The sequence below is a fragment of the Cnephaeus nilssonii genome, assembly GCF_951640355.1.
Source record: "Cnephaeus nilssonii genome assembly, chromosome: 19".
Taxonomy (NCBI): domain Eukaryota; kingdom Metazoa; phylum Chordata; class Mammalia; order Chiroptera; family Vespertilionidae; genus Cnephaeus; species Cnephaeus nilssonii.
The window spans coordinates 3,346,608-3,374,323 of record NC_137090.1 but is presented as its reverse complement, the minus strand read 5'-3'; the positions used below and the strand labels follow the sequence as shown (position 1 = coordinate 3,374,323).

General features: G+C 59.9%; 2 protein-coding genes across 3 annotated transcripts; one reads left to right on the top strand and one right to left on the bottom strand.

Moving 5' to 3' along the window:
* Positions 1-177: 177 nt before the first annotated feature.
* RECQL5 (RecQ like helicase 5) lies at positions 178-27,695 on the bottom strand. Its single transcript, XM_079798370.1, has 20 exons — positions 27,534-27,695; positions 26,728-26,868; positions 25,846-25,967; positions 23,998-24,516; positions 23,459-23,564; positions 22,839-22,950; positions 21,167-21,329; positions 18,522-18,601; positions 4,379-4,597; positions 4,099-4,198; positions 3,926-3,962; positions 3,753-3,811; positions 3,600-3,673; positions 3,161-3,254; positions 2,729-2,863; positions 1,755-2,287; positions 1,519-1,609; positions 1,122-1,346; positions 865-934; positions 178-777 (listed from the first exon to the last, which is right to left on the bottom strand). Exons 2-20 carry the CDS (start codon positions 26,852-26,854, stop codon positions 677-679), a joined length of 2,967 nt encoding a protein of 988 aa, XP_079654496.1. The 5' UTR covers positions 26,855-26,868; positions 27,534-27,695; the 3' UTR covers positions 178-676.
* SMIM5 (small integral membrane protein 5) lies at positions 5,663-13,503 on the top strand. 2 transcript variants are annotated; one of them, XM_079799162.1, is made up of 3 exons: positions 5,663-6,202; positions 10,808-10,962; positions 11,423-13,503. In XM_079799162.1, exons 2-3 carry the CDS (start codon positions 10,836-10,838, stop codon positions 11,530-11,532), a joined length of 237 nt encoding a protein of 78 aa, XP_079655288.1. In that variant the 5' UTR covers positions 5,663-6,202; positions 10,808-10,835; the 3' UTR covers positions 11,533-13,503. The 2 variants fall into 2 exon arrangements, with proteins under 2 accessions (XP_079655288.1, XP_079655287.1); XM_079799161.1 differs by having other exon boundaries at positions 5,671-6,202; positions 10,803-10,962.
* Positions 27,696-27,716: the final 21 nt, after the last annotated feature.

Genomic DNA, 27,716 nt, shown 5'->3' with positions numbered 1-27,716 from the left:
GGGGGCGCATGGGGCTGTAGGAGCTCAGCTTGGGCAGCTGATGTTGCCCGGTCTGGGGGAGATGGCACCTGGCCCCCTCAGGATCAGCACAGCCCAGACCGGGGAGCAGCAGCTGCCGAGGAAATAAAGCTCCCGAGAGAAAACCTGCATGCGTGCACGTGTCAGAACAGACTTTATTCCTCTGGGAGGCGCCTCGGTCCAGCCCCGCCTTCCCGAGCAGGAGCCGAGAAGCAGGGCCGGCCGCTGCCCGCACCCTCAGCCCTGCACTGGAGCCCCCCGCCTCGCACAGGTGGGCCTCCCCCGGCTTACAGCTCGGGTACAAGACGTGGAGGGACCATTTCTTCTTCCTGTTCCCCTGGCAGCAGCCACGCCACCCACGTCCTTCTAAGGTGGGGCTCCTGAGGCCAGCAGAGAGAGGGCCTCAGGCCTTGCAAGTACCTAGGAAGGTGGGCTGACCTCTGACCTTGATTTGGGAGGTGTCCCAGGCCATCTCCACAGCGAGGTGTGGTTGGAAGGGGGAAGGACCCTGAGAAGAGATGCCCCTGAGCAAAGAGATGCCACTGGCGGCAGCAGGCCTGTCCGCCTTCCTATTCCTGAGTCAGGCCCAGCGGGCCCACGGTAGAGTGGGGTGGGGGTGGGGAGAGAGGGGACACTGGTCCCGCCGGGCAGCAGTCGGTCATCTCTGTGGGTCACACAGGCCGTGCCAGTCAGCTTCACTCTCGCAGCGGGCGCGGCCCTGGAAGAACTGCTTGATGAGGTGCTGGGCCTCTTCCTTCACTAGAGAGTCGGGGTGGGGGAGTGTGAGGGCCGGTCGCCTCCCTGCAGGGCCCCCAGTGCCGCCTGGCCGGTGACCCAGGCACTCACCGCTCCTCCCAGGAGAGGGTTTCTGAGCCAGCGAGTGGGAGAGGTGGCGGGCAAAGGCTTTAAACAGGTCCTGCGGGTGGAGGGTGAGGAGCAAAGGGCTCAGACCCCGGCTCGGCCCCGAGCAACCACAGGGCAAGGCAGCCGAGGGAGAGGGCCGCGGGCCGGGGCTCGCCTGCTTCCCAGTGGCTCCCAAGCCCTGCCCTCCCCACACCGTGCCCAAGGCCCCGGGGACGGCAGAGCCCACACACCTAGCCTACCTTGGAGGCAAACTTGCCCTCTTTGTAGAAAGGGGTCAGGCACTTGACCACAATGTTCGCAGCCACCTTCAGGGAGGTGCCCGGGGCCGCGAGCTGGCAGGAGCCCTGGGCCGCGCGGCTTAAGGTGCTCTGACCGCTGGCCAAGATGTTGTCGTTGGCCTCGGCTAGAATGGAGGCACTGGCTGAGGGGTGAGGCCTCTTCCGAGCCTGGCTCTCGGGGTTCTCCTGGGCGGGGCCATAGTGGAGGGTCACTCTTGGCTCCCTGTCACCGGCCCCTCCCCTGCTTCTGGAAGACTGGCCACAGCACGCGCTGCCTCCCTCCCGCCCAGCCCAGCCCCCCTGGGACGTGGAGACAGAGTGGAGCCGGCCTGCCCGCAGCCTCCCTCCCTGGCAGTACCTGCTGGGGCCTGGGCCGCTTGCCCCTCGGGGTCCCCTCCGGGAGGGTGAGCTGGCCTTCAGGGGGCCCCGGGTCTCGCAGTGGGCAGGCACTGGCGAGGAGAGAGCAGGCATCAGGGCTCCAGGTACCAGCTGTGCCCTCGGCCGGGCAGCCCGCAGAGCCCACTGTAGGAAGTGGTCACGGAGGCCCGTGAGCGAAGGGGATTCCAGAGGGTTCTGGGACTGCCCTGCTCTTACCTTGGCCCCTCCCTGGTGCACTCAGTCTGGGGGTGAGCAGCCGAACATCCTAGGGCTCCATCCTCCTCCCCGGTCCGTGTCTCTGGGGCCACAGCCAGGGGTCCCCGCACCCCAGCACAGGAAGGGCTGGCACCTTCTGCCCCGGGGGCTGCAGCCAGGACAGGCAGGCCCTTGGCCCTTTGGCAGAAGCGGGCGATGTTCTGAGAGTCCTTGCGGGCCGCAGCGGCCAGGAGCTGCTGCTTCCTGTTGGCCCGGGCCTTGGCCGCGGGGCTGCCCCCAGAGGGGCCCTTTGCCTTCTCAGGGGAGGGCCCCCCACAATGAGCACTGCTTCCGGGGGCCTCTCTGAGCCTGGGGACGGGCTCACTGCTTTCCTCATCCTGGAGGCCACACGGCTGGCTGGGGGGCTCCTGCTCGCCTCTCTGCTCAGGCCACAGGGCCTGCCCCCCAGCCCTCATCTCCTCCATCAGCTGTGAGGCCGTCTGGAACGGGATGGAGCCTTTGGGGAAGCCGGCTCCCACCCGCTTGGGTTTGAGCTGTGAGGAGGAGAGAGGGTGCTGACCAGCAGGCCCCTCGAGGGCACTCCAAGGCTGGTCCAGGTATGGCCGTGTTTGTGGCGATCTGAAGGGTGGGGGAGGGAAACGCCGGCACCAAACCCCGGGGTCAGGCGGTGGGGCTGGAGAGAGACAGGCGGGGAGCAGACAAGCTCGCGGGCCTGCCTGGGGCACCCTGGCGCCAGGACTGCGATGTCAGGGGAGGCGGGGCTGTTAGGGGGCGGGGCTGTCGGGGGAGGCAGGGCTGTCGGGGGCGGGGCTGTCAAGGGGGGCAGGGCCGTCGGGGGAGGCGGGGCTGTCAAGGGGGGGCAGGGCTGTCATAGGGAGGGCTGTCAGGGGGCGGGGCTGTCCGGGGAGGCGGGGCTGTGCCGTAGCTGAGGACAGGGAAGTGGTGCCGTCCCCAGCGTCCCCAGGCCCGCTCACCGAGTACACCTGGGAGGCCGGCAGGATGTCGTGCTCGGTGGGCTCTGGGGGCTCGGCCTGGGCACTGCAGCCCTTGGCACCGCCTGCCGGGTGGTAGAGCTGCCCGTCCTTGGAGGTCCTATGGATCTCGGCCACCTGGGGCAGGGTGGGCAGGTATGCTAGGCACCCACAGGCTCCCACAGGCGGGCTTTGTGGCCCGCGACTGTAGGCAACTGGACACTAGACACGGTCCAGTCCTCAGGGGCTTGGCTAGAAGTGCTTCCAGCTGGCAAAGGGGGGAGTGGGCTCCCCCAAATGAGTGGCTTCTGGTGAGGAGTGGATTCTGGGCGGTCTGGGCCAGAGGGTGGCAGCCAGCCTGGGAGCGAGGAGGGGCTACCTCTCACACCCTGACCGGGAGCAAGCTCCGCCCACCCCGCCCCCGGCCCCGCCCACCTTCTTCAACACGCTGGCCTTGTACAGGTTGGCAGCCTTGGCATTTCGGAACATCTCATGTTCTAGCTCCACAGCCTTGGCCTGCAGGTCAGGTCTGAGGGATGGAGGGAGGTGTCAGGCAGGCCTGAGCCCTCTGCCTGCTGAGCTCCGGTGGGTTCTCCTGGGGGACCCTGGACATGGCTCCGGGCCTGGTGGGATTCGGCCTTGGGGCCGGGATGCCAACCTGGACATCCTGGGCAGCCTGCAGCCCCTCGGGGTGACCGAGCCTGCCCTGTGGTGGGGCTGTAGGGAGCTGCATCCCCTGGGAGTAGGATGGGCCGCAAGCAGGGGAGGGAGCTCCCAAACAGGCTGGGGACCCAGAGTTCCAGCAGTTTCCAAAGGAACAGGACGTGGAGAACCCTCCCCCCACCCCCCCGCACCCGTGACCGGGGACACTCACCCCTGAGTGGCACCTGCAGCCTGGCAGTTACTGCCCAGGGCCTCCTCCAGCAGCCCCAGGCAGTGCTCACGGGCCTGCAGAGGGAGAGCGGGGAGAGGTCGGTCACACAAGCCTGAGGCTGGGGGGCAGGGGTGAGGAGCCGCTACCTCTTACCTTCACAGTGAGCCTGGGGATCTTCCTGCTAGAAGCCTCTTTCAGGGGACAGTCCTCATCTGGGGGGGAGGGGGAGGCTCTCCACTCTGCCTTCTACTCTCTGGAGTCCCCAACCCCCCAAGAAGGCATCCTCCATCCACACCCTGGAAACAGCCCACAGGCCCTATACTGACCTGGGGGCACAAATTCTTCTGTCTTGGGGTCTCTGCCCTGGAAGAGGACAGGAAGGCTGGTGAGGCATCCCGCCCGCTGCAGGACAGCACCCAGGTCAGCACGGGGAAGGGGGTGCTGAGGGTGTGAGCGAGCAGGCGGCACCTGGACCCCACAGAGGCCCCACCCCCTTCACCTTGCGCAGACTCATCTGCTTCTGGTAGAAGAGGTTCCACTCCCGCTTGTGGGCCTCATCTCGGCCCTCGTCCCCGCTGCCTCCAGAACCTTCGTCATACCTAGGGGACAGGCTGGGCATGAGCAGCCCTGCCCGGCCTTTGCCCCCCAACACACACACCTCGGGAGGCCCTGGCAGCCCCAGCATGGCCCATGGTGCAGAAGGATGGTCTGGCCGTGGCACCAGGGAGAGAATGCCAGACCATCTCCAGTGGGCGGGGCCCGGCTTCATGGCCCCTCACCTGCTGAAGCCCCCGTAGCCCCTGCGGCCGCCCTCATACAGCTCAGGGTCGAAGCCATTGCCCTGGGAGGGCCCGATGCAGGTCTTGCTCCAGCTGCTGCTGCGCTCCAAGGCGTCCAGCTGCTTCCGCACGGCCGCGGGGTTCTGGCAGTGGTCACAGCCTCTGGTGCAGGCGGGGGGTGCATCCCCAAAGTACTTGGCAATGGCGGCGTGGCGGCACCTGGAGCAGGCAGCATGGCAGAGGCAGGGGTGAGGGCCCAGGCAGTCCCTGAGCTCGGGCTGAGCATTGCTCCGTGTCGGCACTGCGTTAAGCATCGCAGACTCCTCATCTCATAGGAGCTGCACAGCTCTGTCAAGTCCCTTACAAATGGCCAGTCCAGCTGCAAGCGTGCGTGCGTGTGTGTGTGTGCGTGTGCGTGTGTGTGCAGGCAGAGCTGTCCAGGGGCCCCGTCCCAGGGACAAGAGGAGCTGGTGCGAGAAACCCCTGAACAGCTGAGACCCTGAGGAGCAGGCTTCAGGAACAAGAGCTGACTGCTACCCAGCCCCTAGGAAGCCGGTCTGGCTGCCTTTAGCTGAGTGGAGGATGCACGCTGAATGGCCAGAGACGGCAAGGAGGCCAAGGCGGCCACCAGAGGGCGCTGTCGGCGCCGCTCCGAAAACCAGTGTGTAACGTTCTGTGGCCCAAGCCTGTATGTACCTCGGCACAGTGGCTGCCTGTCCGGCCTCGGGAGGCTCTGGCATCTCAGTGGTGTGGCCACAAGGTTGGCTTCCTTACCCCTCCCCTCCCCCAAGCCCTGACTCACTGGGGTTTTGTGCTCACACTCAAAGGGCTCCATTGACAGCTCGGAGACGCAGGCTGGGGTGGGCTCCTGTCCTGTTCCAGGCACAGTCTGGTCGACAGGGTGGCACAACCAGCCAAATGTCAAAGGGCCCGGCCTGGCCTGGAGCCTGCCCCGACAGCCGCCCCGAGTGCAGCCACGGCCTGGCACGCTCTTTGGCAAGGAGACCGCAGGATCCACTCTCCTCCGGCCCGAGGCACACGAGGCACACCCCCCGCCAGCAGGCCAAGCACAGCCACTCCCAGGTCACTGGGACTCCTGAGCTCTTCCCCAGAATTCCTGGTGGGGGTGGGGGGCTGGCTTCTTGGGTGGTCTGGCACCTCCCCCCACTATTTACTCTTTCCCTAGAGAGGCCGGAGTGAGGACCAGCCCCGGAGTTGCCTGAGGTTGCAGGTTGGGTGGTGGGGATGTGAGCCAAAGGCCCTCCTGAGGGTAGGGCAGGAGCCCAGGAGCTGGGCGTGCAGGGGGCCTCCCTCCCTCCCTGCCCACTCCACACCTCAGCGGGAACCTCCCTGGGGTCATCTCGGCTGGGGAACAGAGAACCCTCCTCTTTCATCAGCTCCCGGCCCAGGCCCAGCCCACGTGGCTTAGCACACACCCACCAGGAGGGAGAGGAAGAGGAGGAACAAGCAAGAGACAGAGCCCAGAGTGGGGCCATTCCTGGGACCTCCCGGGGCAGGGCAAGTTCTCAGCAGGACTCCCCGCCCGCCCATGGCCGGCTCCCCCCTCAGTGGCCGCCCCGTGTAATTTGACACTTGGATCTCCTGGACGACCGACAACAAAAAAGCTGAAGCCCAGATAGCAGCTGGCTGTCAGCACCAGCGGAGCGCTCGCTGGCTCGCAGGGGGAGAGGCGTCCAGGGAGCAGCACTGGGTCACCAGAGGTGGCGGGAGGCCGAGGACAGGCCCCAGGAGAAGAGGCCGGGCTGCCTGGCTCCCCAGCACCTGCGGCGGCGGCACCCGCAGCTCCGGCACCTGAGCTCCCAGGTGAGTGGCCACGGCTGAGGGGGTGGGGATGGAGGGAATGGAGCAGCAAGGTCCCCGCCCCATGGACGGAGGACCACCCTTCACCATGGGGGACACACTTGGTCACAGTCTGCGGACAGCCCCCAGTTCCAACCCGGGCTCTCCCTGCTTCGCAGCCTCCCAGCACCGGGGACGCGGGCGAGGGGCAGGGTGCCTGCTTACTCTGCACATTAGTGTAAGCTCTTTCCGTTCAGGGGGCTTACACGAGGCACGTGGCTGCTGGGCTTGGGAGAGAACATCGCCTGCCCACGGAGCTCCCCTTTCCCAGGACCCAGGCGGCGCCCGCCATGCCTGCTTCCCCCAGCCCAGGAGGCTCAGGGCAAGGCCCCCCAGCCATGTGGCCGGGCCCAGGCAGCTCTGCCTCTCTGTGGCCCAGACCAGAACCGCCGCTGCCACCTCTCGTGGGGGCTTGGCCTGCTGACCACCAGTGTCCTCAGCCCCGGGCTCCGCTCACGTGCTCCTCCCGGGGCCACTGAGAGCCCCACGAGCCCGCATCTCCCTAAGGCTGCACAGGAGTGAGAGGGCCAGTCTCCCAACCCGGGCCGGGTGGGGAGAAGGTGAGGACCGTGGGACTGAGGTTGGGGGGGGGGGGGGGGCAGAGAGGGGTCCCTAGTGCCTGGCCCTCTGCTGCGCCACGGTAACACTGTCCTTAGCCCGTCCTCCAGGCAGCATGGAGAGCGGCCCTGCCCAGGAGGCTGACGCCCGCTTCCCTGTCCTCAAGCCAGGGTTAAAGTCCCCCCGGCCCTCCGGGTGCCTTTCCCAAAGCAAACAAGCCCGTGTCTACTTAGAAACGCGGCGCGGGGCCAAGGATCGCCCCAGTGTTCCTGGCTCGGCAGAGGCTGTGGGCTTTGGCCTGGCGGGTGGCTGGGGAGACTCTAGGTCCTGCAGCGAAGGGCAGCACACGGGAGGAGAGAGAAGACGCTGGGCTGTGCTGGAGGCGGGTAAGGTGGGGAGGGAGGGACCAGTGTCTACTTCCCAAGACGGAGCCGAGACAAAAAGGGGTGTCATGGGGCGGCTCCCCACGGCACACAGGGGGCAGGCACCTCTGCCCTGCTGGCCACACAGGTCTCCCACACATTCAGGTTATTATTCATTCTAGCTCTTTCTCCAATGAGACAATGCCCTGGGGCAGGGTGGCTACAACCCCGACAGAAGAACAGGCTGAGCCAGCAGCCCTGGGGCCCTGTACTTATCAGTCACAAACACACCCGCCGCTTCCCCGGGGAGTTGGGTATCAGCTTTGCGAGGAGGAAACAGGGAAGCTGTGTCCCGAGTGGCAGGTGTCTGGACGCCTGGCCACCCTGTTGCAAGGCTGTCTGTTCCAGATGACACACACAGGAATGTTTCCCGTCCGGCCAGCTCGGCCAGCCTTGCCCTCTGCCCTGCTCACTTTCCCCTCTGCTGGCGGCCGCTCCAGCGGGGAGCACCCTGGGAAGGTCCAAGAAGGGCCAACGCTTGTTCTGGCTGCTTCTAACTGACGCCCTGCACCTCCCCCCGCTCCCCCCTCACTCCTCCCGCCCCCCGCCGGCATGGGGTTGGGAGGGACTCTGGTTCCCTGGTTCATAGGCAGAAGGTACAGTTTTACAGAGTTTGGTGGACCTGAGACAGAAAGATCAGAAAAACGGAGAATTCTCAGTAGCCCCACTAGACTGGCCTGCCCCCCTCCCTCCAACCTGGGAAGGTACCGGGAGGAGAGGCAGCCAGCCCAGAGCCCCCCCTCTCCCCAGGCCACAGCTGGAAACTCGAGTAGGGCTCCCTCCAGAGCAGCAGCTGGGGCACCAGCTCATGGTCGCCTGACGGCTGCTGGCTATATTGGGCACCAGGCGGCAGGCGCCCCCTTGGCCTTGGCTTTAAATAGCCCACTGGGAGGACCGCCTGGGACCTGCTGGAATGTGCCGCCTCCCTCTCAGGAAAGGGGCCCCTCCAACTCCCCGGTGGCCCCCACTGAGGCTCCTGCTCAAGCCCAAGCTGGAGATGACAAAGCGCAACTGAAAAGCCGGGGCTGCTATCGGTCTCTGGGCCAGAAGAGCCGCGTGCAGCAGCCCCACGCCTGTTCCGGCGCAGATGGGACCCAGGGAGCAGCCCCGACGGGCGAGGCTGGCCAGCTCTGGTCTCCAGAGGCCCTGGGTGCAAAACCAGCATGCCAGGTCCACGCCTGCTGCTGCTACTGCTGCGGACCCAGTCCTCCCGGGGGGGGGTGGGGTCCTCCGGGCTGGGAGGACGGCTGACTTTAAAAGGAGCTGAGGCTTCCGATCAACAAACCCCGCCTTTCCCAACCTGGGTAACCCTCCTCCCCACGCCCCTCGGCCCCGGCCTCCATGCCACACCCTCGGAGCCCTCCCGGGGCTTTGGGGGTGGGAGCACAGTGAAGAGCGCCCCTGCCCTCCGTCCACCTCTTTTAAGGAGCGTGTCTGATGGATACATTAGGCAGTGCAGGCACCGGGCCAATCAGGCTGAAAAAGCCGACCGAGTGCGGATGAAGAGGGAGGGAGAACAGCTCCTCAACCCTGTGCTTCCCCCTGGAACGAGACCCAAGGGTGGGAACCTGGGGGCGGGGTGCCCACCGGCCTCGGAGCGAGGGAGGGGCTGCTCCAGGGTCAATGGGGGAAAGCGGTTCAGTGTGCCCACGGGAGAGGGCCTGCGCTCTGGGAGGAACATGGAGGGCCTGAGACGCAAAGACGTGCAAGGTCTGTCCTTCGGGGTTCTCACAGAGCAGGTGTGGCTGGGCCTGGGAGCCGGGCCTGGTGAGAGCAGAGTCCCGGGCCCGTGAGGGTGCGCTCCGGCTGCCCTGCAGAGCCCACCCGCTCCCCAGGGCCCAGGGCACTGAGCAGAGCCCACCCGCTCCCCAGGGCCCAGGGCACTGAGCCGAGCCGCCGCTGGGCAGTGCCCTCGGCGAGCTGCCCGTGGGCGGGCTTATCTTGCTGGTCAGAGAGGAGGCTGCCCAGGACGGGCCTCCCCTGAGACAGGGTGGGGCAGCACAGGGGGGCTGGTCAGACCTGTCCGGCCGGGTGACCTCGGGAAGTCACTTCCTCTCTCGGGTCTCGGTTTCCCCATTTGTAAAAGAAAGGAGGCAGGAGTGATGGCCTGTGGCATTCTGGGCGTCGGTGCCTTCGCACCTTTGAGGACCGGATCCCAATCGCCTTTGCGGAAGCATGCTGCCCCTGGAGGGGGCCGAGAGAAGGAAAGGTCCCGCTTTTGACAGGAAAGCAGCTGATTTTCCAGGGAGCCATCACTGCCTGCCGCCCCAGCATCACTTAAAACGGCCTCCCCTCCCTTCCGTCCCACGCCACAAACATTCCAGAATGAAGGGCGCAGTGAAACCCCCCGGTGCTGCAGGAAGGTCCCTACCCCCAAAGCCACCTCAACTCTCCTGCGCTGGCCAGACCCCACCCAGCGGGGAGTCCCATGCGCTGGGCTCCTCCCCGTGCCAGGCTCTGTGCCGCCAGGTGGCCAGGCCTCCCCCAGCCTCGAAACACTGGCACCTCATCCTCACGTAACACGAGAAACTCAGAGACATCAGTCGCCGAAGCAGGAAGGGGACAGCTTCAAATCCAAGACGGAACAGACAGAGCTACTAGGGCAGCTGGCGCAACCGCCAGAGAGAGGACTTGGAGGAGGAGGCGCAGGCCTGAGGGACGGAGGCGGAGAGGGCCCAGGTGTCCTCAGTGACCACAGCACGAGGCCCCGCCTTCTACAGTCCGCGCTGCCCGAGAAGGACCGGGCGGCTGTGGTCGCTGTGGGTCAACCAAGGGCTGCACAGCACAGCGAGGCGGGAGGCGGCCCAGGGCAGAGGGCGGCTCTCCGGAGGCGGTGCGGTGGCACCACGGGAGTGACGGGCTTCGCAGACCGCAGCCACCCCCGGAGAACCCCTGGCTGACACCGGGACGCGGCGGCAGTCACCAGAGCCCCAGGTCTGGCACAAGCCCCGGCCACCTGTCAGCCGCCCTGGCATTAGAGCTGCCTTGGAGAGCAGGTTCAGGCTGGGCGGGCACGCTGTCGCCGGCCCCTGTCCTAAGAGGCCAGGCTCCCTGTGGCCGCAGGTGAGGCGGAGGGCAGGGACCTCAGCTCCACAACATGCCCGACTTGCAGGCACGCTGGCCCTTCACTTCTCGCCCCCCCCACCCCACCTCCGTTCTCCCTGCCGGTACCCCAGTCCTGAGTGACCCAGGGCCACCAGGGGAGCCGCCAGTCCAGGGCACCTGAAAACCTAGGACTGGTGTCTGAGACCAAGCAGTGTGAGCGTGAAGTCACCCCAACACAGAAACAACGGCCAACCTCGGCGGCTGGCAGACCCCTCCCGTGCCCGGCGCTCCTGAGCAGCTCCCAGCAGGGCCTCAGGCTGCCATCACCAGCTTCCCTCCCCCGGGCAGTGCCAGCTGTGGGGGGCTGGGGACCACCACTGAGCTGGGGCCCACGGGCTCCCTCCCTCCTGAGCCACCAGGTGTGACGAGTGGGGCGAGAGGGTGAGACCTGACAAACTCGTTCTGCGGGCCCAGGGGAGCGGGAGGGTGGATTCTCGGAGCCGCCCGCCCGTGGGGACTCAGGTGCTCTCTCCCCGCAGCACAGCCGGCAGGAACCCGGGAGCTGGCCCAGCATGGGGGCCGCCGACTTCGTGCAGGAGATGCGCTGGGTGGGGGAGAGGCTGCTGCTCAAGCTGCAGAGGCTGCCGCAGGCCGAGCCCGTGGAGATCGTGGCCTTCTCGGTCATCCTCCTCTTCACAGGTCAGTCGGGCTCTCGGGTTCTCCTCGGCTCTTCCCGGCACCCGGGGGGCGAGACCACGTTGCTGGCCGGGGGGGGGGGGGGGGTGGGTGGGGGGGTGGTAGTGCGGCCCTGGCGGAGTGGCTCGGTGTCTCCCGGGCAGAGGAGGGGAAGCAGATGTCCCTTGGGGGAAACGAGGCATTTCCCCTGGTCCCGGGACATGCCTCAAGGATGGGCTGGGTGGTGCTGGGACCAGAGGCACCCAGCATCCTGCCCCAGGGATGAAGGGACCAGAGCTCCGGGAGGCGGAGGAGGTGCCACAGGGAGGAGGTCCGGCTCCAGTGGCCGGCATGGAGAGCCTCGGGTGTTGCTGCCCGGCTCCGGGCAGAGGCCCTCCCACCCCCAGAGGGGCTTCTGGGGAAGAGGTGGGCGTTCCTTCTTTCCCACCTCGGAGCCCGGTGCCTCTGTCTCCCCGACCTCCAGGCACCGTGCTGCTGCTGCTGCTGGTGGCCTGTAGCTGCTGCTGCACTCAGTGCTGCTGCCCCGAGCCCAGGGCCAGGAAGGCCCAGGTGCGGCCTGTGACCCCGCCATGAGGGCGGAGAGCTGACCGAGAAGCTGGAGAGACTATGACGCCACGCCCGGGTGTCGGCCTGGCCCCCCAGCCCTGACTCCTCGAGACCAAGTCCGCTGTCACAGCTCTGGCCCCGCCCAGGACCCGGGCACGGCACGTGGGGGCTTGTCAAGGAAACAAGGGCCGTCACGGTCACAGGACCTCCCCCTGCAGTGAGCACGTGCCGAGGAGGAGCCACCATTTCAAGGACAGAGTCAACCACCGCGGATCTTGGCCTACCTGCACTTTTTAACGAAACACGGAAGCGGGGTCCCCAAACCTCGATGGAGAACAGCCCGCACCTGGGGGAGCTGGCCTTGGGGTTCTGCTGACCACGCCAAAGAGGAGCCGCCCAGTCGCGGGGACTTTGTGCAGGAGCTCCTGGGCCCTCGCTCCCCAGCAGAGAGGGAGCGTGTCAATATCCCAGCCCAGTGTTTGCCTGTTTCTTTCCCAGTAAAAGCTTTTTCATTATGTTTCTGGGCATCAGACTCGCTGGGCTGGGTTCTGGGCATGAGCAGCGCCGCGTGCCAGAGTTCCAGGGCGTGCCCAGCGCGCTCCCTGTGCCCGAGAAAGCGGGAGGACCACGCCGGCGGGATGCGGTGGGACCAGTGGCGGGTGCAGGGCGATGCCTGTCAAGCACCAGCTGCTGACGAGCTCTGGCTCCCAGACGCCCACTGGGCAGCGATGGACGCTGCGTGTCCCAGGCAGGTGCTGGCTCAGAAAGGCCACTTAGCAGTTGCCACTGCCATTAACTTGAGCCTGCACCCTCGCGCTAGAGGCTCAGGCCTCTGGTCTTCCCCAACGGCCGGAGTAAGAGAGGGGCCGGGCCCCAGTTCTGTCCACACCTGCGTCCCGACGCCTTCGCCCTTCCCCGTTTGTGTGCCCGACTGCCCGGTTCAGACCCTCGCCCCAGCCTCCAGCTGTGGGAATGCAGGTCAGTGATGCGACCCTCCCGAGCCGCGCTTTCTCCCTGGGAAATGGGTTAGTCCTGGTCACTGCCCCCTGGGGTGTGCTCGTGGGATGACCTAAGATGGCCTGTCGAGCCTGGCACAGCGCGGGGCACCTGCTAAGAGCTCCGCAGATGTCCCGCCTCCACTTCAGTCCGCTCTCTCTTCCGGAGAACGTGGCACGTGGGTGAAGCCCAGGATGACGCAGGGGAGGCAGAGGCTCCCAGGGCACCTCCTCTCCGTCCCCACTGGTCCCCAGAGCCATCCAGAGGCCCGTATATGCCTCTGCCACCTTGGCCGGGCAGCCCATGCTCTGGCCGCCTGAGGGCAGAAGCCCGTGGCCCAGAAAACGGGGTGGGGAGGGGACGCCAGCCCTGCCACCACCGCCCCCTCCAGCTGGCAGGGGGCGGGCAGGGGAGCTCTCTGGCTAGTTTCACTTCCTGGTGTCCAGGGACTTGTGGGTTTGGTTTCGATGGAAGATTCAGAGGAGAAGTGCGTCTGTACAAAATAAAAGAAATCCAAGAATCTGCCGCCTCCTCAACCCCGCCCCCCACCCTGAAGAATGGGATTCAGAAAGATGATGACAACAGTGATGGTGTGGCCATAAAGGCAACAAACCCACTGAGGCTCACACTGGGCATGCTCAGGCACTGTGGTAAGAGCTGGGCTGCATCATGTAATCATCGCAGTGACAATGCTGCAGATAACACTAGCGCCACTTTTTAAAGATGAGGAAATTGAGCCTCAGTGACGCTAGATAATTTGTCTACGTTCAACCAGCTGCAGAGTGGCAGAGCCGCCTCTGGGCCCAGCCCGCCGGCTGCAGAGCCCCCCCCCCCCCCCCCCCCCCCGGTCACACCCAGCCCGGGGCCTCCCAGAGCGAAGGCTCTGATCCCATTATCTCCACCAACCAACCCCACATCCCAAACACCCACACCCTGAACTGTCTCAGAATAACCTCCTGGGAGCGGGTGGGGCCCAACCAGGTCTCCCTCCCGGAAGGAAAACTCCAGGAGGAAGGCGGGAGGGGCGGGAGGGGAGGCCCTGTCTCCCTCAGTCCCTGCACCACCGCCACCCGCACAGCCTGGAGGGTCCCCGGAAGCCCCGGTCCAGGAGCTGCTCCAACAGCGCAGCGGCCCAGTCCCCGTGCGACTTTTCACCCGCATCAAGGATGTCCCTTCCCGTGCTGGCTTTGGCAGCACAGACACTAAAATTGGAACGACACAGAGAAGATGAGCATGGCCCCTGCACAAGGATGACACACAAAAATATATATGTGTGTGTGTGTGTGTGTGTGTGTGTGTGTGTGTATAAAGGATGTCCCTTCCTGGGGGTGGCTGGGCCTGAACCTCTTTGTTAGAAAAGATTCTAGCTTCCTGGTCCAGCTGCCAAGAAGTGGAGGACACAGGGACAGCCCTGATACTGACGGGCGGGCTGGCTGGTTTATTTGCATTTTTCTCCGCCAGGCCACGCAGTACCTAACTGCTGTGTCCAAACAAGACATGGCCCTGTCCTCAGGGGGCTGGCTCCTCCCCATTCCTTGGCAAACGGGCGCACCCTGAGCCCTCCCCACCCCCCGCCAATCGGGCCAAGCCCCAGGTTGGCTTCAATTGCACCCAGAGCTGCGCCAGCGACGGCAGCTCCCAGCTGGGTCTCTCTGGGGCAGGTGGGATGGACAGGCGGCAGCAATACCCCCCCCCCGCCCCCCGTGGTGGGAAAGGAGAAACAGGCACAGCAGGATGGGTGGTGGCCCTGGAAGGGGCACCTTCAGGTTGTCTTAGGCCCCGAGACCAGACCGTCTGGCTGACTCCAGACCCAACACTTCTCCATTCCCCCCTGGACCGCAGCCCCCTGGACCAAGCCACCGCCGCCGCCTGCCTGCGGTCACTGCCCGTGTCTGAGGCCGCCGCCTGCGGTCACTGCCGGTGTCTGAGCGGGCTCACACTCGCCCAGCAGGCTCTCCGTGCCTCCCCCTGTGGCCTCTGGGCTCTCGGTTCCTCAAAAGGGCCTCACTCTGCACTGAAGGCCGTGCAGTCACTGTCTGTACAACGTGCCTTTTCAGACGCCACCGTGCAGCCACCGTGCAAGAGTCTCAGTCAAGGCTCTGCAAAATGTGGCGCAGAGCCTGCAAACCGGTTTGGTCCTGCAACTTGTCTCTCAAACATTAACTACTGAAAGCAATCCACAACCAAATCTTCACGGCGACGAGCCTATTTGCTTGTGGGTGAAACCAGTTCCAGACCATAAAACACTGAGGCAAATTAATTTGTCCTTGAAGACAGTTCCCGCCCCGTCCTTGGGGCCCGCCACCTGCCACAGAACCCAACTCCCAATCCTAAGTCTGACCGAGTCTCCATGTCTCCGCGCAAACATCTCTCCTCCAGGGCGTCCCCTCAGGCCCCGGCCAGGCTCCGCCACAGGCCCCGACAGCACCCTCCCCCCTCCCGGCCCCCTTCTCTCCATGGCAGTCCTGTCAGCAGAATGTTCTGGTCGGGGCCAGCAAGTGACTAAAAAAGGTGGCGAAAGCAATGGTCTTCCTGACGCAGGTGGGGCCAGGGTCTTCTCCTGGCCGGTGTGGCCTGCTGCCCAGAGCTCCTGGACTGTCTCATTTGGCTTCGTGGAAGCAGAGCAAGAACTTAAAGACGCCCCCTAAGACACCGAGTGTGAGATCCTCCTGCCTTTTTACACACTGTTCACGGCCGTCCACACCGCGGTGATATGTGGGCGGGAACATTAGGTGAGTGATTCCAGTCACTCCAAAGTGGTCAGAGAGGTACTGACGGAAAGGGGCTCCCCACGCACGGAGGTCCGCACAGTCGGAGCTGAGATGCGGAGCGGAGTTCACACCCAGCGCACTCACGCCCTGGCTCTGTGAGCGTGCCTGTCCCCCGCTGTGACACTGGGGCTTCGGCTATCCTTGTTGCTTCATTTTCCACGTAATGTTAAGTGCAATTATGTAATTACAATGACAACTGCCACAAACAGGTTTGGAACAACCAGCTGATTCTTGATAAGCATCGACTTCACGGATGGAGCGGAAGTACAAGGGCATCCTAGAGACCCGCCCACGGGCTGGGAGCGGTCAGCAGGCCAAGGGCATTAGTCAGGTCGGCCTGGGTCAATTAAGCCCATGATTACTAAGAGGGACTTGCACCTCACCCGCCTCCCTGCACCTGCTGCGCATCCAAATCACCTGGCCGGCTCTTCCAAGCAGGGGGCTGACACGCCCAGGGAGTGACGTAAGTGGTACGAGACGCGGCCTGGGCACGGGCGCTTAGAAAAGCTCCTACAAGCCGGGTGAGGACAGTGCGCTAGAATGTCAGCTCTGGAAGGGGGCCTGCCTCTCTGATTCATGCTGGGCAGCAGCGCCTGGCACAGCGGAGCTTGACACCTGACTTGTGGAGTGAGTGGTGGCCACCAGGCATCACATGCCAGGGCACCGACCCGTTCCCACTTCCGAGCTGCCTGTCACACCCGTGGGCAGGAACCAACCACACAAAGCAGCTGCAGACAAAGGCCCGGGGAGAAGGTAGGCCCACAGCACCCAGAGCCTCCATGGGGGTAAACACTTCCGCCCAGAAATGAGTTCCGGGAGGTGCCAGCAGGAGGCGCAGTGACCCATTCGCCCTGCACCGCAGGAGGGAGCCTGAGGGGTGGTTCCAGCCCCAGGGCTTCTGAGCTCCCGGCAGGTCCTTTCAGGCCACAGCTCATCCTGACAGAGGGAGGCAGGACCCGCTTCCGGAGTAGATGGAAGGCCTGGGGCAAGGGCCCTCTCCAGTCTCCTCCCCTACTCACCCCACGGCTGACTTCTCTTATCGAGGACATCTCCACACGTGTGCCCTGAGCAGCGCCCCCCCCCCCCCCCCATGACATCAGAGAAGGACAGAATGCAGCTGAGGGAGGAAGTGTGAAAGGCAGAAAGGGACCAGAGGTTGCTAGGCAACGGGCTCTGGCCCACCTTTGTCACCTTTGTGACAGCAATGAGGTCTGGTCAGGGCCACTTGGCACTGAGGACACCTTTTCCTCCCATCAGCTGCTTCTCTGAGTCAGAGCACAGCTCCGGTCACCTGCTGGCCTCTCCAGCTCATCCCCCAAAGTGTGGGCCCCTAAGGGTCACCCCGTCCGCCCTCTCAGGACTCGGGAGTGTTAACAGCAGAGTCAGGTAAGACGCCTTCCTTCTCTGCCCTGACTCCCTTCTGTAGGCTACAGGCTTGCCTCCAAGGAAGTTTCCGGAGGTCTCTGCTCCAGGCTGTCCACTCCTCCGCAGCCATGCTGACCTCTCACAACGCTCCCAATGTGTGCCAATCGAGGCAGGAAAAATAGGATCTAGAGCAGGGGTCCTCAAACTTTTTAAACAGGGGGCCAGTTCACTGTCCCTCAGACCGTTGGAGGGCCGGACTATAGTTTAAAAAAAACTATGAACAAATTCCTATGCACACTGCACCTATCTTATTTTGAAGTAAAAAAACAAAATGACAAAAACACCCGCATGTGGCCCGCGGGCCGTAGTTTGAGGACGCCTGGCCTAGAGCAAAGCTTTAGCCGAGCAGGTCTCAGCTGGGAGAGGAAGTCCTGCCCACGCCTCTGAGAACCCAGAGGTGGCCTCCACAGGACCCAAAGGCCCCTCGGGGGTGCCAGCCCTCGCCCGTTCCCACAGGAGGCATCGAGCCCAGAGACCCCTTCACGTCAGTCTGCCAGCTGCAGGGGGCCTGCGGGTCTCAGAGATGGCCCAGCCGGTGAACCTGGGGGCGGGGCGGGGGCGGCGCCTGGGGCAGGGAGAGGCCCTGCACTCAGTGCCTCTGTCCCCCTCACAGGTCCACATGGACACACTGACAGCAGACCAGAGGCGCCTCTGGAAGGAAGAGTTCTGGCAGAACCCCTGGGACCAGGGGGGCCTGGCCGTGATCAGCATATTCGTCATCACCGTCCTGCTTCTCATGCTGTTCGCCATTGTGTTTGGGGCACTCCCTCTGCCTGAGAAGGTGGATCAGTCTGAAGAGTCATGACCTGACTTTCGGGGGCCAAGGAGGGGGGCCACCTGTTCTACACTCTCCAAACACCGTGGACCTTTCCCTCAAAGCCCCTTGAACAGCCTGGATTATACATTTTATGTGATTCTCTGATAAGCGTCTGTCTTTCTCACTGAGCCGAGCCCCATAAAAGCAGGTCCCTTCGTGCTCACCACTGAGTCCCCCACGGCTCCCCAGAGCCCAGTTCAATCTAGGCCTAAACACAGGGAGGCCTGGAGGCCGGAGGCCGCTTCAAACCTAATTGCCATTCCTTCTGACGCTAGTAGGTAAAGAGCCGGGTCACCAATAACTGAACGCTCCCATGGCCGCAGCTCAGAGGAAGCAGAGGATGGAGGAGCGTTTTAGACTGAAGGGCTAATAACAAGTGTAAGGTGGTCCCAGCTTGTCCAGAGCCCCCCTGGATGTTCCGCCCACACCGCTCACAGCGGCTGTGCTCGGAACCTGCCCGCCCGCCGCCACCTGCCTGTCACTGCAGCTCCCGGGCTCCTCGCGGCCCGCCGGCAGCAGATGCAGATAAGACGGGTAAGTGAGTTCCCAGTGGGCAGGCGGGCGCGATGTGAGGGGAGCTGATCTCTCGCCAAGCCCGTCACGCACCCCCGCCGAGGGAGAAGCCGCGCCACATGCCTATTCGGGTCCAGGCTGAGGGCGGCTCCTCCAGTGAAGCCAGAGGCCCTGCTCAGCAGCACGTGATGACCACAATGCCAGGGGCTCAGGACTGAGCTGCGCATGCGGCCATCCATTCCAGAAGGGGGTAAAGTAGGGTGGATGGACGACGACCCAAAATATTCAACGAGTCCTCACGCCGTCCGTTTCGGGGGCCTTCCACGAAAGAAAGGGTCCCGACTTCCAGGCTGCCTGGCTGGAGACACCCCATGCAGGCAGGGTCCCCTGATGGCCCGAGAGTGGCCCCACGTTAGCTGGTTAATGAGTGGGTGCGGGGCGTGGAAAAGATCTCAGTAACATTTTGTTCAGAAACATGCGAATAAATCACTCACCCCAATTCTTCACAGAAGGTCACCAAGGCCTCAAAGGCCAGGAGGGCAGCTTTATCAGACGCTTTGTTCCCCCTCTTTTCCTGGAGACAAGAAACGACATTTGTTCTGGTGGTCACCAGAGGGAAAGGGGGTGGGGAGGTGGAAGAGGGTAAAGGGGGGATAAATGGAGGAAGACCTGACTTGGGGTGGTGAACACACAATACAATGTGCAGATGATGTATCACAGAACTGTACACCTGAAACCTATATGATTTTATCAACCAATGTCGCCCCAATAACGACCATTTAGCAAAAGTCTTCCATAGGTGAACTACCTTGTAGCTCAAAAAATGAGAGAAAAACATCAAATGAGAGTAAGAAAGCCACTTACAAAACAGTGTCCCCAAACCTGACCGCGCATGGGTAACTGTAAGGGGGACGCGGGCCCGTCCCCGGGCCACTGAAGTGTGTTAGAGCTCGTTAACACACGTGCCAAACCTTTCACTTAAGTTTGCATGTATGTGGTCACTGATGAGTGAACGTCTTCAGGTGAGCTTTTCTCATGTCCTTTGTTTGGTGCCAGGGGGTGGAAGCTCTCTATTTAGTCTCAACAACAGCCTTTTGTTTGCCTTCGACATTCTGTATTTTTCCAGATCTACTATTTAGTTTATGGGTTCTTTATCATTTCCATTCCTAGGTACTTATGCTAATGCAGAGAAAAGCTGCTGCTTTTAAAAATATGTCTTACATTCATCCGTCTTGCCAGGTTTTCTTTTTAATTTTTTTATTTTATTTATTTCAGGGAGGGAGAGAGAGAGAGAAACATCAGTGATGAGAGAGTATCATTGATCAGCTGCCTCCTGCACGCCCCCTACTGGGATCAAGCTCACAACCAGGCATATGCCCTTGACTGGAATCTAACCTGGGACCCTTCAGTCCACAGGTTCTACCCACCGAGCCAAACCAGCTAGGGCTTGCCAGGTTTTTTTTTTTTTATAAATTCTTATAAATGGGCAGATATGCATTGACATTTCTAGCTCCTGATGTCTTCTTTCCTGTTCTCCTTGTCCCCGTGTGTGTGTGTGTGTGTGTGTGTGTGTGTGTGTGTGTGTATAGTCGTTGTATTGTTCTTTTAGTGGGACTAGAAATAAGTACTTGTATTTCATCATTCTTTAGGAAAAGTCTACATGTATTCTTTTGCAACTTCACACATTATGCTTTGGAGGATTGATCCACGTTGATTCATGTAGATTTACTGGGTCAGTTTTCTCTGTTCTAGCCCATTCCCCTGTGTCTAACCCACTGTTTTCTTATCCAACACTCTACAGAGGAAGAGTCTGATTGACTATTAGGTGCTGCAGCCAACATCCCTGTACATCCCTGTACACGTGACAGGTTGTCTATGCAGACGTGGGATTACCGAATCACAGAGCACCAGCATCCTCCACTTACGCGTTATCACCTCCTCTCTCTTCGAAGCAGTCGTACGAGTTTACGTTCCTGACAACACTGTGAGTTACCCTTCCCGCGTCCCCACAAAGAGGGTTTCCATTGCTGCCGCTCTGGTGGGCGTAAGCAGCTCGTCATCTAGCCTGCGTTTCTCCCATCCCTCCGTGAGGTGAGCATCTCTTCACACGCTCACTAGTCCGGTTCCCTGCCCTGTGACACTCAGACTTCCTGCTCTCAGCTGCTGCCTTTCACTCACCTGTAAGAGTTCCCTACGTGCTCAGTCACTTACATATGCTGCAAATATTTCCCCAACAATGGCTCCTTTATCACTGTGTTTATAGAAATTTTTAGTTAGAATTTAGTCAAGTAAGAGTATCTTCCTTGATGGTTTCTGCTTTTCAAGTCTTGACATCCTCTTCCCTTCCTCAAGGCCATCAAGTACTTCTCCCCATTTTTACAGTTTTTTTGAGGTCTTTAATCCATCGGTAATTCGCATATGTACGGTATGGGAGTTAGGAATTTAATTTTATCTTTTTCCAGCACCAATTATTCAACAGTTCATCCTTTTTCTATTGATTTGCAACGCTGCCTGTCATACATCAATTTTCCTTATACACGTGGGTCTGTTTCTAGGCTCTGGACAAAGAATGCATGATGTTTTTTTTAAAGACTAAAGAGAAAAACCAAGAACTTACATAAAAATATGAGAAAATGCTTATGTAACAATGCTGAATAAAACAAGGCAGGATTGATCCTGACTATGGAAAAGAACATGCACACACAAGACCGTACTAAGATAAATTAAACATAAAGAAAGAAGTCTAGGCCCGGCTGGTATGACTCGGTTGGTTGGGCGTTGTCCTAGCACCGAAAAGTTGCCAATTCGATATCCTGTCGGGGCACATGCGTGGGTTGTGGGCTCGATCCCAGGTAGGGGGCGTGCAGGAGACAGACGGTTGATGTTTTGCTCTCACGTGGATGTTTCTCTCTCTCTCCCTCCCTCTCTAAAAATCAATTTTAAAATCTTAAAAAGAAAACAAGTCTAACCTAGCTTGTTGCAATGCCCATCGACCAACATACAATTCCCCCTTGCTATACCGTCTGGCCCCAGGAGCACCCCTCCAGCTTACAGAATCTCCATCTGAGTTCAGATATACGCTGCGAAATCGGAGAGTTGTCAGTTTGGACAGAAAGGGCTACTACTGCCTGGGACTTACCTGGAGTTTTGCTACTTCCTTCCTGATCAGGAAGCTGACTTGGTCCCGGTCGCTCCTGGAGTAATAGAGGCGGCACCAGGAAGGCTTGCCGTCCCTGCCCGCCCGGCCAGACTCTTGGTAGTACCCAGCCATCGACTTGGCAATATTCCAGTGGGCGACAAACCTGCAGGACCCAAAGGGGCAAGCAGCATGAGGCGTGGCAGGAGACCTGAGGGGAGGAGTGATTCTGAGCAGGTGGGGCAGGGCTCTCCAGTGAGCAGGGCTGGGTGGGCGAGAAGTCAGAGAGGACCCCAGGGCGTAGTACGCCTAGGCCAGTGGTCGGCAAACTCCTTAGTCAACAGAGCCAAATATCAACGGTACAACGATTGAAATTTCTTTGGAGAGCCAAATTTTTTAAACTTAAACTTCTTCTAACGCCACTTCTTCAAAATAGACTTGCCCAGGCCGTGATATTTTGTGGAAGAGCCACACTCAAGGGGCCAAAGAGCTGCAGGTGGCTCGCGAGCCGCAGTTTGCTGACCACGGGGCTAGGACACCTGCAGTCCATCAGCAGGCCTCTCTGCCATGGAGCAGCCCAGGTCAGAGCCATAGCAGTCAAGGGGCAATTCCAACCCATACGAGAGACAAAACCCCGATCAGAGGTCCCGTGGGGAAAAACATACTGGACTTAAACGAACAAATCAGATTAGGCCACTTAGGAGCCCCACAGCCTTGAAAAAGGTCCTTGTGGATCTCTCTGGAGAGGGAAAGGGATAACAAGGAGTACCTGCTAGGAACCAGTGTATACATTTGTCTCATTGAACTGTTACAGTCACCATCATGGGAGGCAGCCCCATGCCAGAGACAACGAGCCTGAGATGCAGAGGTGAACTGTACAAGGGGACATAGCGAGGGGACAGCAGAGCTAGGGTCTCAGCCTGGGGGTGTCTGACTTCAAAGTTGGCCCCTAACAAGACACAGCCAACCCAGCATCCAAACTCAGGTTCCCAGGTCCGTGTTCGGACAGATGATGTATTGTAGAACTGTACACCTGAAACTGTATGTAATCTTATTTACCGATGTCACTCCAGTTAAATCACTAAAAGTCTAAAACATAAAAATATAAAGTCCGTGTTCTCTCAAATGCAGTCCGCAGACTGATTCCTACCCTGACCAACTCAGAGTCACTGACAAGACCACGTGTGCAGAAGAGCTCCGTCAGCCAGCACGGCATCACTGCTGGTGTTATTCCGAAGCCAGCGCTTCCGTCTGGAGCCCAAATGTCTCCCCAAGGTCAGAGCCAACCGCCGCCAGCGGGGCCTGGGAGGCCAGCTGCACTCGTCTCCTCCGGCCCGTCAGCCGGCAGTAACAAGCAGCGATGGGAACAGCGCTTTGCCTCTGACTTCCCGCAGGGAGCAGGTTAAGATGGTTCATTCCACCCCTCACAGGGCCCTCCGCTAAGACGTGAGTGAGCGGCGCTGTGTTAATGAATGAGCCTGGTGGTCTGAGTGCGGCCCATCTCCTGGGGATCAGCAGAACGTGCTGTGCCATCACTGCGGCCTGTGACCCAGGGACCCTCCCCTGGGGCCTCCTTCCCCGCTGGCGCTAGAAGGAACACAGGGACCTGGTCCTCCTGGCAGCCCACCCCCAGCCAGGCCCTGACCAGGAAGGTAAGACAAGAACCAGAGCTCACCTGACGTTGGCTTTGTCCACTCCCATCCCGAAGCTAATGGTGGCAACAATTACGGGGACCTTCCCCTCCATCCACTCGTTCTGCACCAGCGTCCTTTCAGAGGCCTTCAGCCCTAAAAAGGGGGGAAGGTGGAGAAGGGAGCTCGCATTTCCCTGTCTGTCTTGGGTTTGACACTATGTCGGGCACTGTACACACACACACCCTGAATCCATTACTTACCTGCTGTATGACCATGGGCCAGGCACTTAGCCTCTCTGAGCCTGAGCTAATAAATATAAAGGCCCCGGCCTGTATTCTCAATGAATGTTAGAGCCAAGATTCAAACCCAAGTCCGTTGGCCTCCAAAGCCTGTGCTCTTTCCACACCAGCAGCTGGGCTTTACCAACTCCTCCCCGGCTGCTGGGCACAGGGCGAGAGAAAACATTCCGGAGTCCCAGTCTCATTTTAGACCCCATTCTTGGCCAGACTCCTTCTTGTGGATTTGAGTGAACCACTTTAGCTCTGCCTGGGAAGCTAGACCAGATGGCAGACCACCTGATTTCTCAGGAGCCACAGGAACAAGAGACGTGCCAAGAGGCCTGAGAGAGCGGAGCGGACCACATGGCCCGGGCGGCCCTCACCTGCGTGGTAGGCCTTGGCACTCAACCCCCGGGAACTGAGCTCTATCGCCAGCTGTTCACAAGCCTCTCTGGTCCTGCAGTAGACGATGCCGCAGCCGGACAGCACCTGAAGGCGAAGACAGGACACGGGAAGGAAATCAGCGCTGGGAAAGCGAGCCATCAGCCCGTTGTCCTGCGGCCTCTAACAGGAGCTCTGCACCGTCTCCCATCAGCCCCACGTCTCCCTGAGGCAGGCCGCCCAGCAGGGCTCTGCCCCTCTCACAGAGCAGGACCAAAGCGGCTCAGCGCCCCCCACCCACCCCGAGGCCCAGCCAACCAAACTCCTCTGCCTTCTCCCTCAAACCCTGACTAAGTCTGCAAAGGCCACAGTCAGAGAATTTCCGGACAAGGAAAGCCCAGTGAGGGGACGCCAGGAAGCCAGAGGGACGAGTCTCTGTGCTTTAAGCAGCTACAGCTCGTCTGGGCTAAGGAAGCCAGAAAAAGCAAAGGTCTTAGAAAAGCAATCCCCAGCTCTGGGCTCCCCAGCTCAGTGCCCTCACCCCTTTCCCAGCCTTCTGGCCAAGCGCCTTAAGGCAGAAGTCCCTCAGGCTCCCGTAGGGATCCGAAAGCAGTTCCTTGAACTGCACGTCGTAGAAGAGATTGGCCCGGAAGCAGGGAGTCTTGAAGGCAGCAACCGGCTGCTTGAGGTGCAGAGCCGCAAACACATCCTCACGGACCTGCGGGGTGGCTGTGGCGGTCAGAGCCACACACGGGGCATGTGCCAGGCGGGAGCGCAGGGCACCCAGGCGCAAGTAGTCGGGGCGGAAGTCGTGCCCCCACTGGGAAACACAATGAGCTTCGTCCACCACCAGGTAGGAGAGCAGGTGGCGGGACACCAGGGAGTTCAGGGTGGGCTGGAAGGAGGCCGAGGCCGCCATCTCCGGCGTGATGTACAGGAGTTTGGTCTGGGGCTTCTCCTGCTCCAGGTCGGAGAGCAGCTCCTTTTTCTCCTGTGCCGAGAGCTTCGAGTTCAGGGACCTCACTCGCACCTTCAGGGCCAGCAAGTGGTCCACTTGGTCCTGAGGGCAGAAGGGGAGACACACTGAGGGGAGTAAACTGGCCCTCAGCATCTCGGGGGTATTTCCCAGTCATACAACGTCCTTCTCCCACCCTCCAACATGTCTTTTCTTTGCCTGCAAGGACTGAAGGTGACGTGGTTGAGAGGACAGGCTCTGGAGCCAGACAGACCTGGATTATTTTTAAATATATTTTTATTGATTTCAGAGAGGAAGAGAGAGAGAGAGAGATAGAAACATCAATGATGAGAGAGAATCACTGATTGCCTGCCTCCTGCATGCCCCCTACTAGGGATTGAGTCCACAACCAGGGCATGTGCCCTGACCGGAATCAACCGTGACCTCCTGGTTCATAGGTCGACTCTCAACCACTGAGCCACACCGGCCGGGCAGACAGACCTGGATTTAATCCTGGCTCACTTACCTGCCACATGCTCTTGCGCTGGTTCTTAACCTTAGCCTGTCCATTTTCTCACTCTTTCTCTCTCTCCTATAAAAATAGTGATACCTGCCCTGGCCGGTTTGGCTTAGTGGATAGAGCATCGGCCTGCGGACTGAAGGGTCCCGGGTTCAATTCCAGTCAAGGGCACATGCCCAGGTTTCAGGCTTGATCCCCAGTAGGGGGCATGCAGGAGGCAGCCGATCAATGATTCTCTCTCATCATTGATGTTTCTCTCTCTCCCCCTCTCCCTTCCTTTCTGAAATCAATAAAAATATATATATTTTTAAAAATAGTGACACCTAATAGGATTGTTGTGAGAATGAAATCTTACGTCTCAAAGGTGTAATGAGTGCACATAAAGCTCCAGCACAAAGCCCCAGCAATCACCCATTAAGCGCTCTTATCGTTCTTTCCTGTCTCTTTTTTCACAGTTGATAGCTCTTAACCACTAGTACATGGCTACACTTCCTCATTTCTGATTCTAGCTGCCCATCTGCAGGCCTCAAATATAGTCAGAAGTGCAGAGCAGGTGTTAACAACATCCCAATCGGCCTCTCATCCCTTTTTCTATCATAGGTGCGCCCTTGCCAGAATAAAGCAGGACACCAGGGAGCCCCCATCAATTTAGCACTCTACCCATCTGCATGCGTGTGCACGAGACAGTTCCATATTTGTCTGGACAAAAAGTAACATAGGAAGGTAAGAGACCACACAGTACTATGCACTAGTGGAGAAGCCCGCGTATGAGCAATTCGGGTACAGAGAGGGGGATAAGCAAATCAAAGAATGTAAGAGGCAAAAGACCAAAGAAAGCAGAAGTGAAATTTCCAGCGATAAACAACCTTCCCCTAAACTTTCTGGGCCAGCATCTTCATTTCCCTAAGCCTCACCTGAATCAGTGCAATGAGAGGAGAGATGACCACGGTGATGCCTTTGGCCAACAGAGCAGGGAGCTGATAGCAGAGAGATTTTCCTGCCCCTGTGGGCATGCACACAAAAACATCCTTGTCACCTGAAAAAATACAAGAAGACAGCATCTCAATGCTTTCTGCCTTTTATCTTTCCTTCATCAAGGCTGTTAGGAATTAAATGAGAGTGTAGGAAAAGCCCTAGCAGTGTCTGATACAATGGCGGGGGGGGGGGGGGTGTCTCAATATATTCTCAATTCCCTTCCCATCCTTTCTATGAAAAGGGTTACAGGGACATTTGGAAAAGCACACAAACCATTTCTGACCATGGCAATAACAACTACAATGTTTCAAGTAGCCATGAAAGCTGACGCTTCTACATGAGTGCGCGTATCTGTGTAGACATGGAAGCAACATCACTCGGATGTCTTGTTTATAAACATCACAGTGTAGTTAACTGTACACAGCTGCTCCCCTCTTGACAACCTCCATGTGTCAACAAATCTCAAGTGGATAATATTACGAATCCTTCCTTCCCTAGTTGGGACCCAGGCCGCTCAATCTTTAACAAAGGGATTACCTAGGTCAGCGACTGGATGAGGCCTTTGCGGCCACTCCCACACAAACCAATAGGCATCTATGAACTGTTTTCAAAGACAGTCTGTAGCTCTGGCTATGAAATGTAAGAAACAGAACAGTTGGGTGGTTCTGCCCATAAAACGGCAAGTTTGGGGTCGATCAGATTTCCAAAACCAGTTATGGACCAAGGGTGGGGAGGTAGGAAGGGTCAGGAGGAGGGTGTTGGATGGCAGTGCTATGGTATAGCTGGGGTAAATGTAAACACAGGAAGTGTGGCCTTGTTACCTTTCACTACAGCCATGGTCGCACTCTCCTGTAAAGGCGTCTTAAAAGAGTCAAACCCGAAGACCTTCTTCAATGTGCTCCGGACTCGACGCTCAGGGTCAAAGGGAGAGGAACGGTGGGTGCTCATCTTAGCGACAGACAGTAGCCAAAGGTTAAGGCCAAGGTGATGACCACAGGGTTGTGACAAAAAACCCTGTTCTGCTTTTAAAATACTGCTTATTTTTTCTCTTTAGTATAAATTTGCTTGATTACACTACTCAAGCAATATATCATTTTCAAGTCATACATCAATACATTCCTGGGTAGCCGAGACCGGTTTGGCTCAGTGGATAGAGCGTCGGCCTGCGGACTCAAGGGTCCCGGGTTCAATTCCGGTCAAGGGCATGTACCTTGGTTGCGGGCACATCCCCAGTAGGGGGTGTGCAAGAGGCAGCTGATTGATGTTTCTAACTCTCTATCCCTCTCTCTTCCTCTCTGTAAAAAATCAATAAAATATATTTTAAAAAAATACATTCCTGGGTAATTAACATCTCCACTTTCACATCAGTGAAAATAAAAACACTGAACTATCCCCGGCCACCGAATGCACAGAGGAGCTAGAAATCAGACGAGCAGAAACACAGACGTCTTCGGAATCGTTTGGAGAAGGTGGAATTGTTTAAGTTCCACCTTCTGCTCCTTCTATAAGCATAGCCTTGACGCCCATTCTTTTCCCCCCAGGACCGGATCCCTTCTTCCCAACTCCCGGAGTGAGAGCTCCTCCCCTTTCCTTCTCTGAGCCCCCAATCCGCTTCACCCCAGGATATCAGAGCTGGCCGTGGGCCGCCCGGGAGCGGAGGGCTCTAGTTCGGGGGGCGGCCGACGCCTGCAGGCTCGGGAACTACTCGAAGACCCCCATCGCCACCGCCAACTCTGAGAAGCCAAACAGCTGGACAATCACAGCCGGGCGAAACCCCAGCAACCTTGTTTCCGTCGTGCCGTAATGACGT

Excerpts from the sequence above, each read along its gene's own strand:
- SMIM5 (XM_079799162.1), top strand. The coding sequence starts at position 10,836 with ATGGGGGCCGCCGACTTCGTGCAGGAGATGCGCTGGGTGGGGGAGAGG. Across the intron at positions 10,963-11,422 it reads GGTCATCCTCCTCTTCACAG|GCACCGTGCTGCTGCTGCTG; the intron begins GTCAGTCGGGCT and ends CCCGACCTCCAG.
- RECQL5 (XM_079798370.1), bottom strand. The coding sequence starts at position 26,854 with ATGAGCACCCACCGTTCCTCTCCCTTTGACCCTGAGCGTCGAGTCCGG. Across the intron at positions 23,565-23,997 it reads GCCAGAAGGCTGGGAAAGGG|GTGCTGTCCGGCTGCGGCAT; the intron begins GTGAGGGCACTG and ends CTTCGCCTTCAG. Across the intron at positions 2,864-3,160 it reads AGGCCAGCGTGTTGAAGAAG|GTGGCCGAGATCCATAGGAC; the intron begins GTGGGCGGGGCC and ends ACCCTGCCCCAG.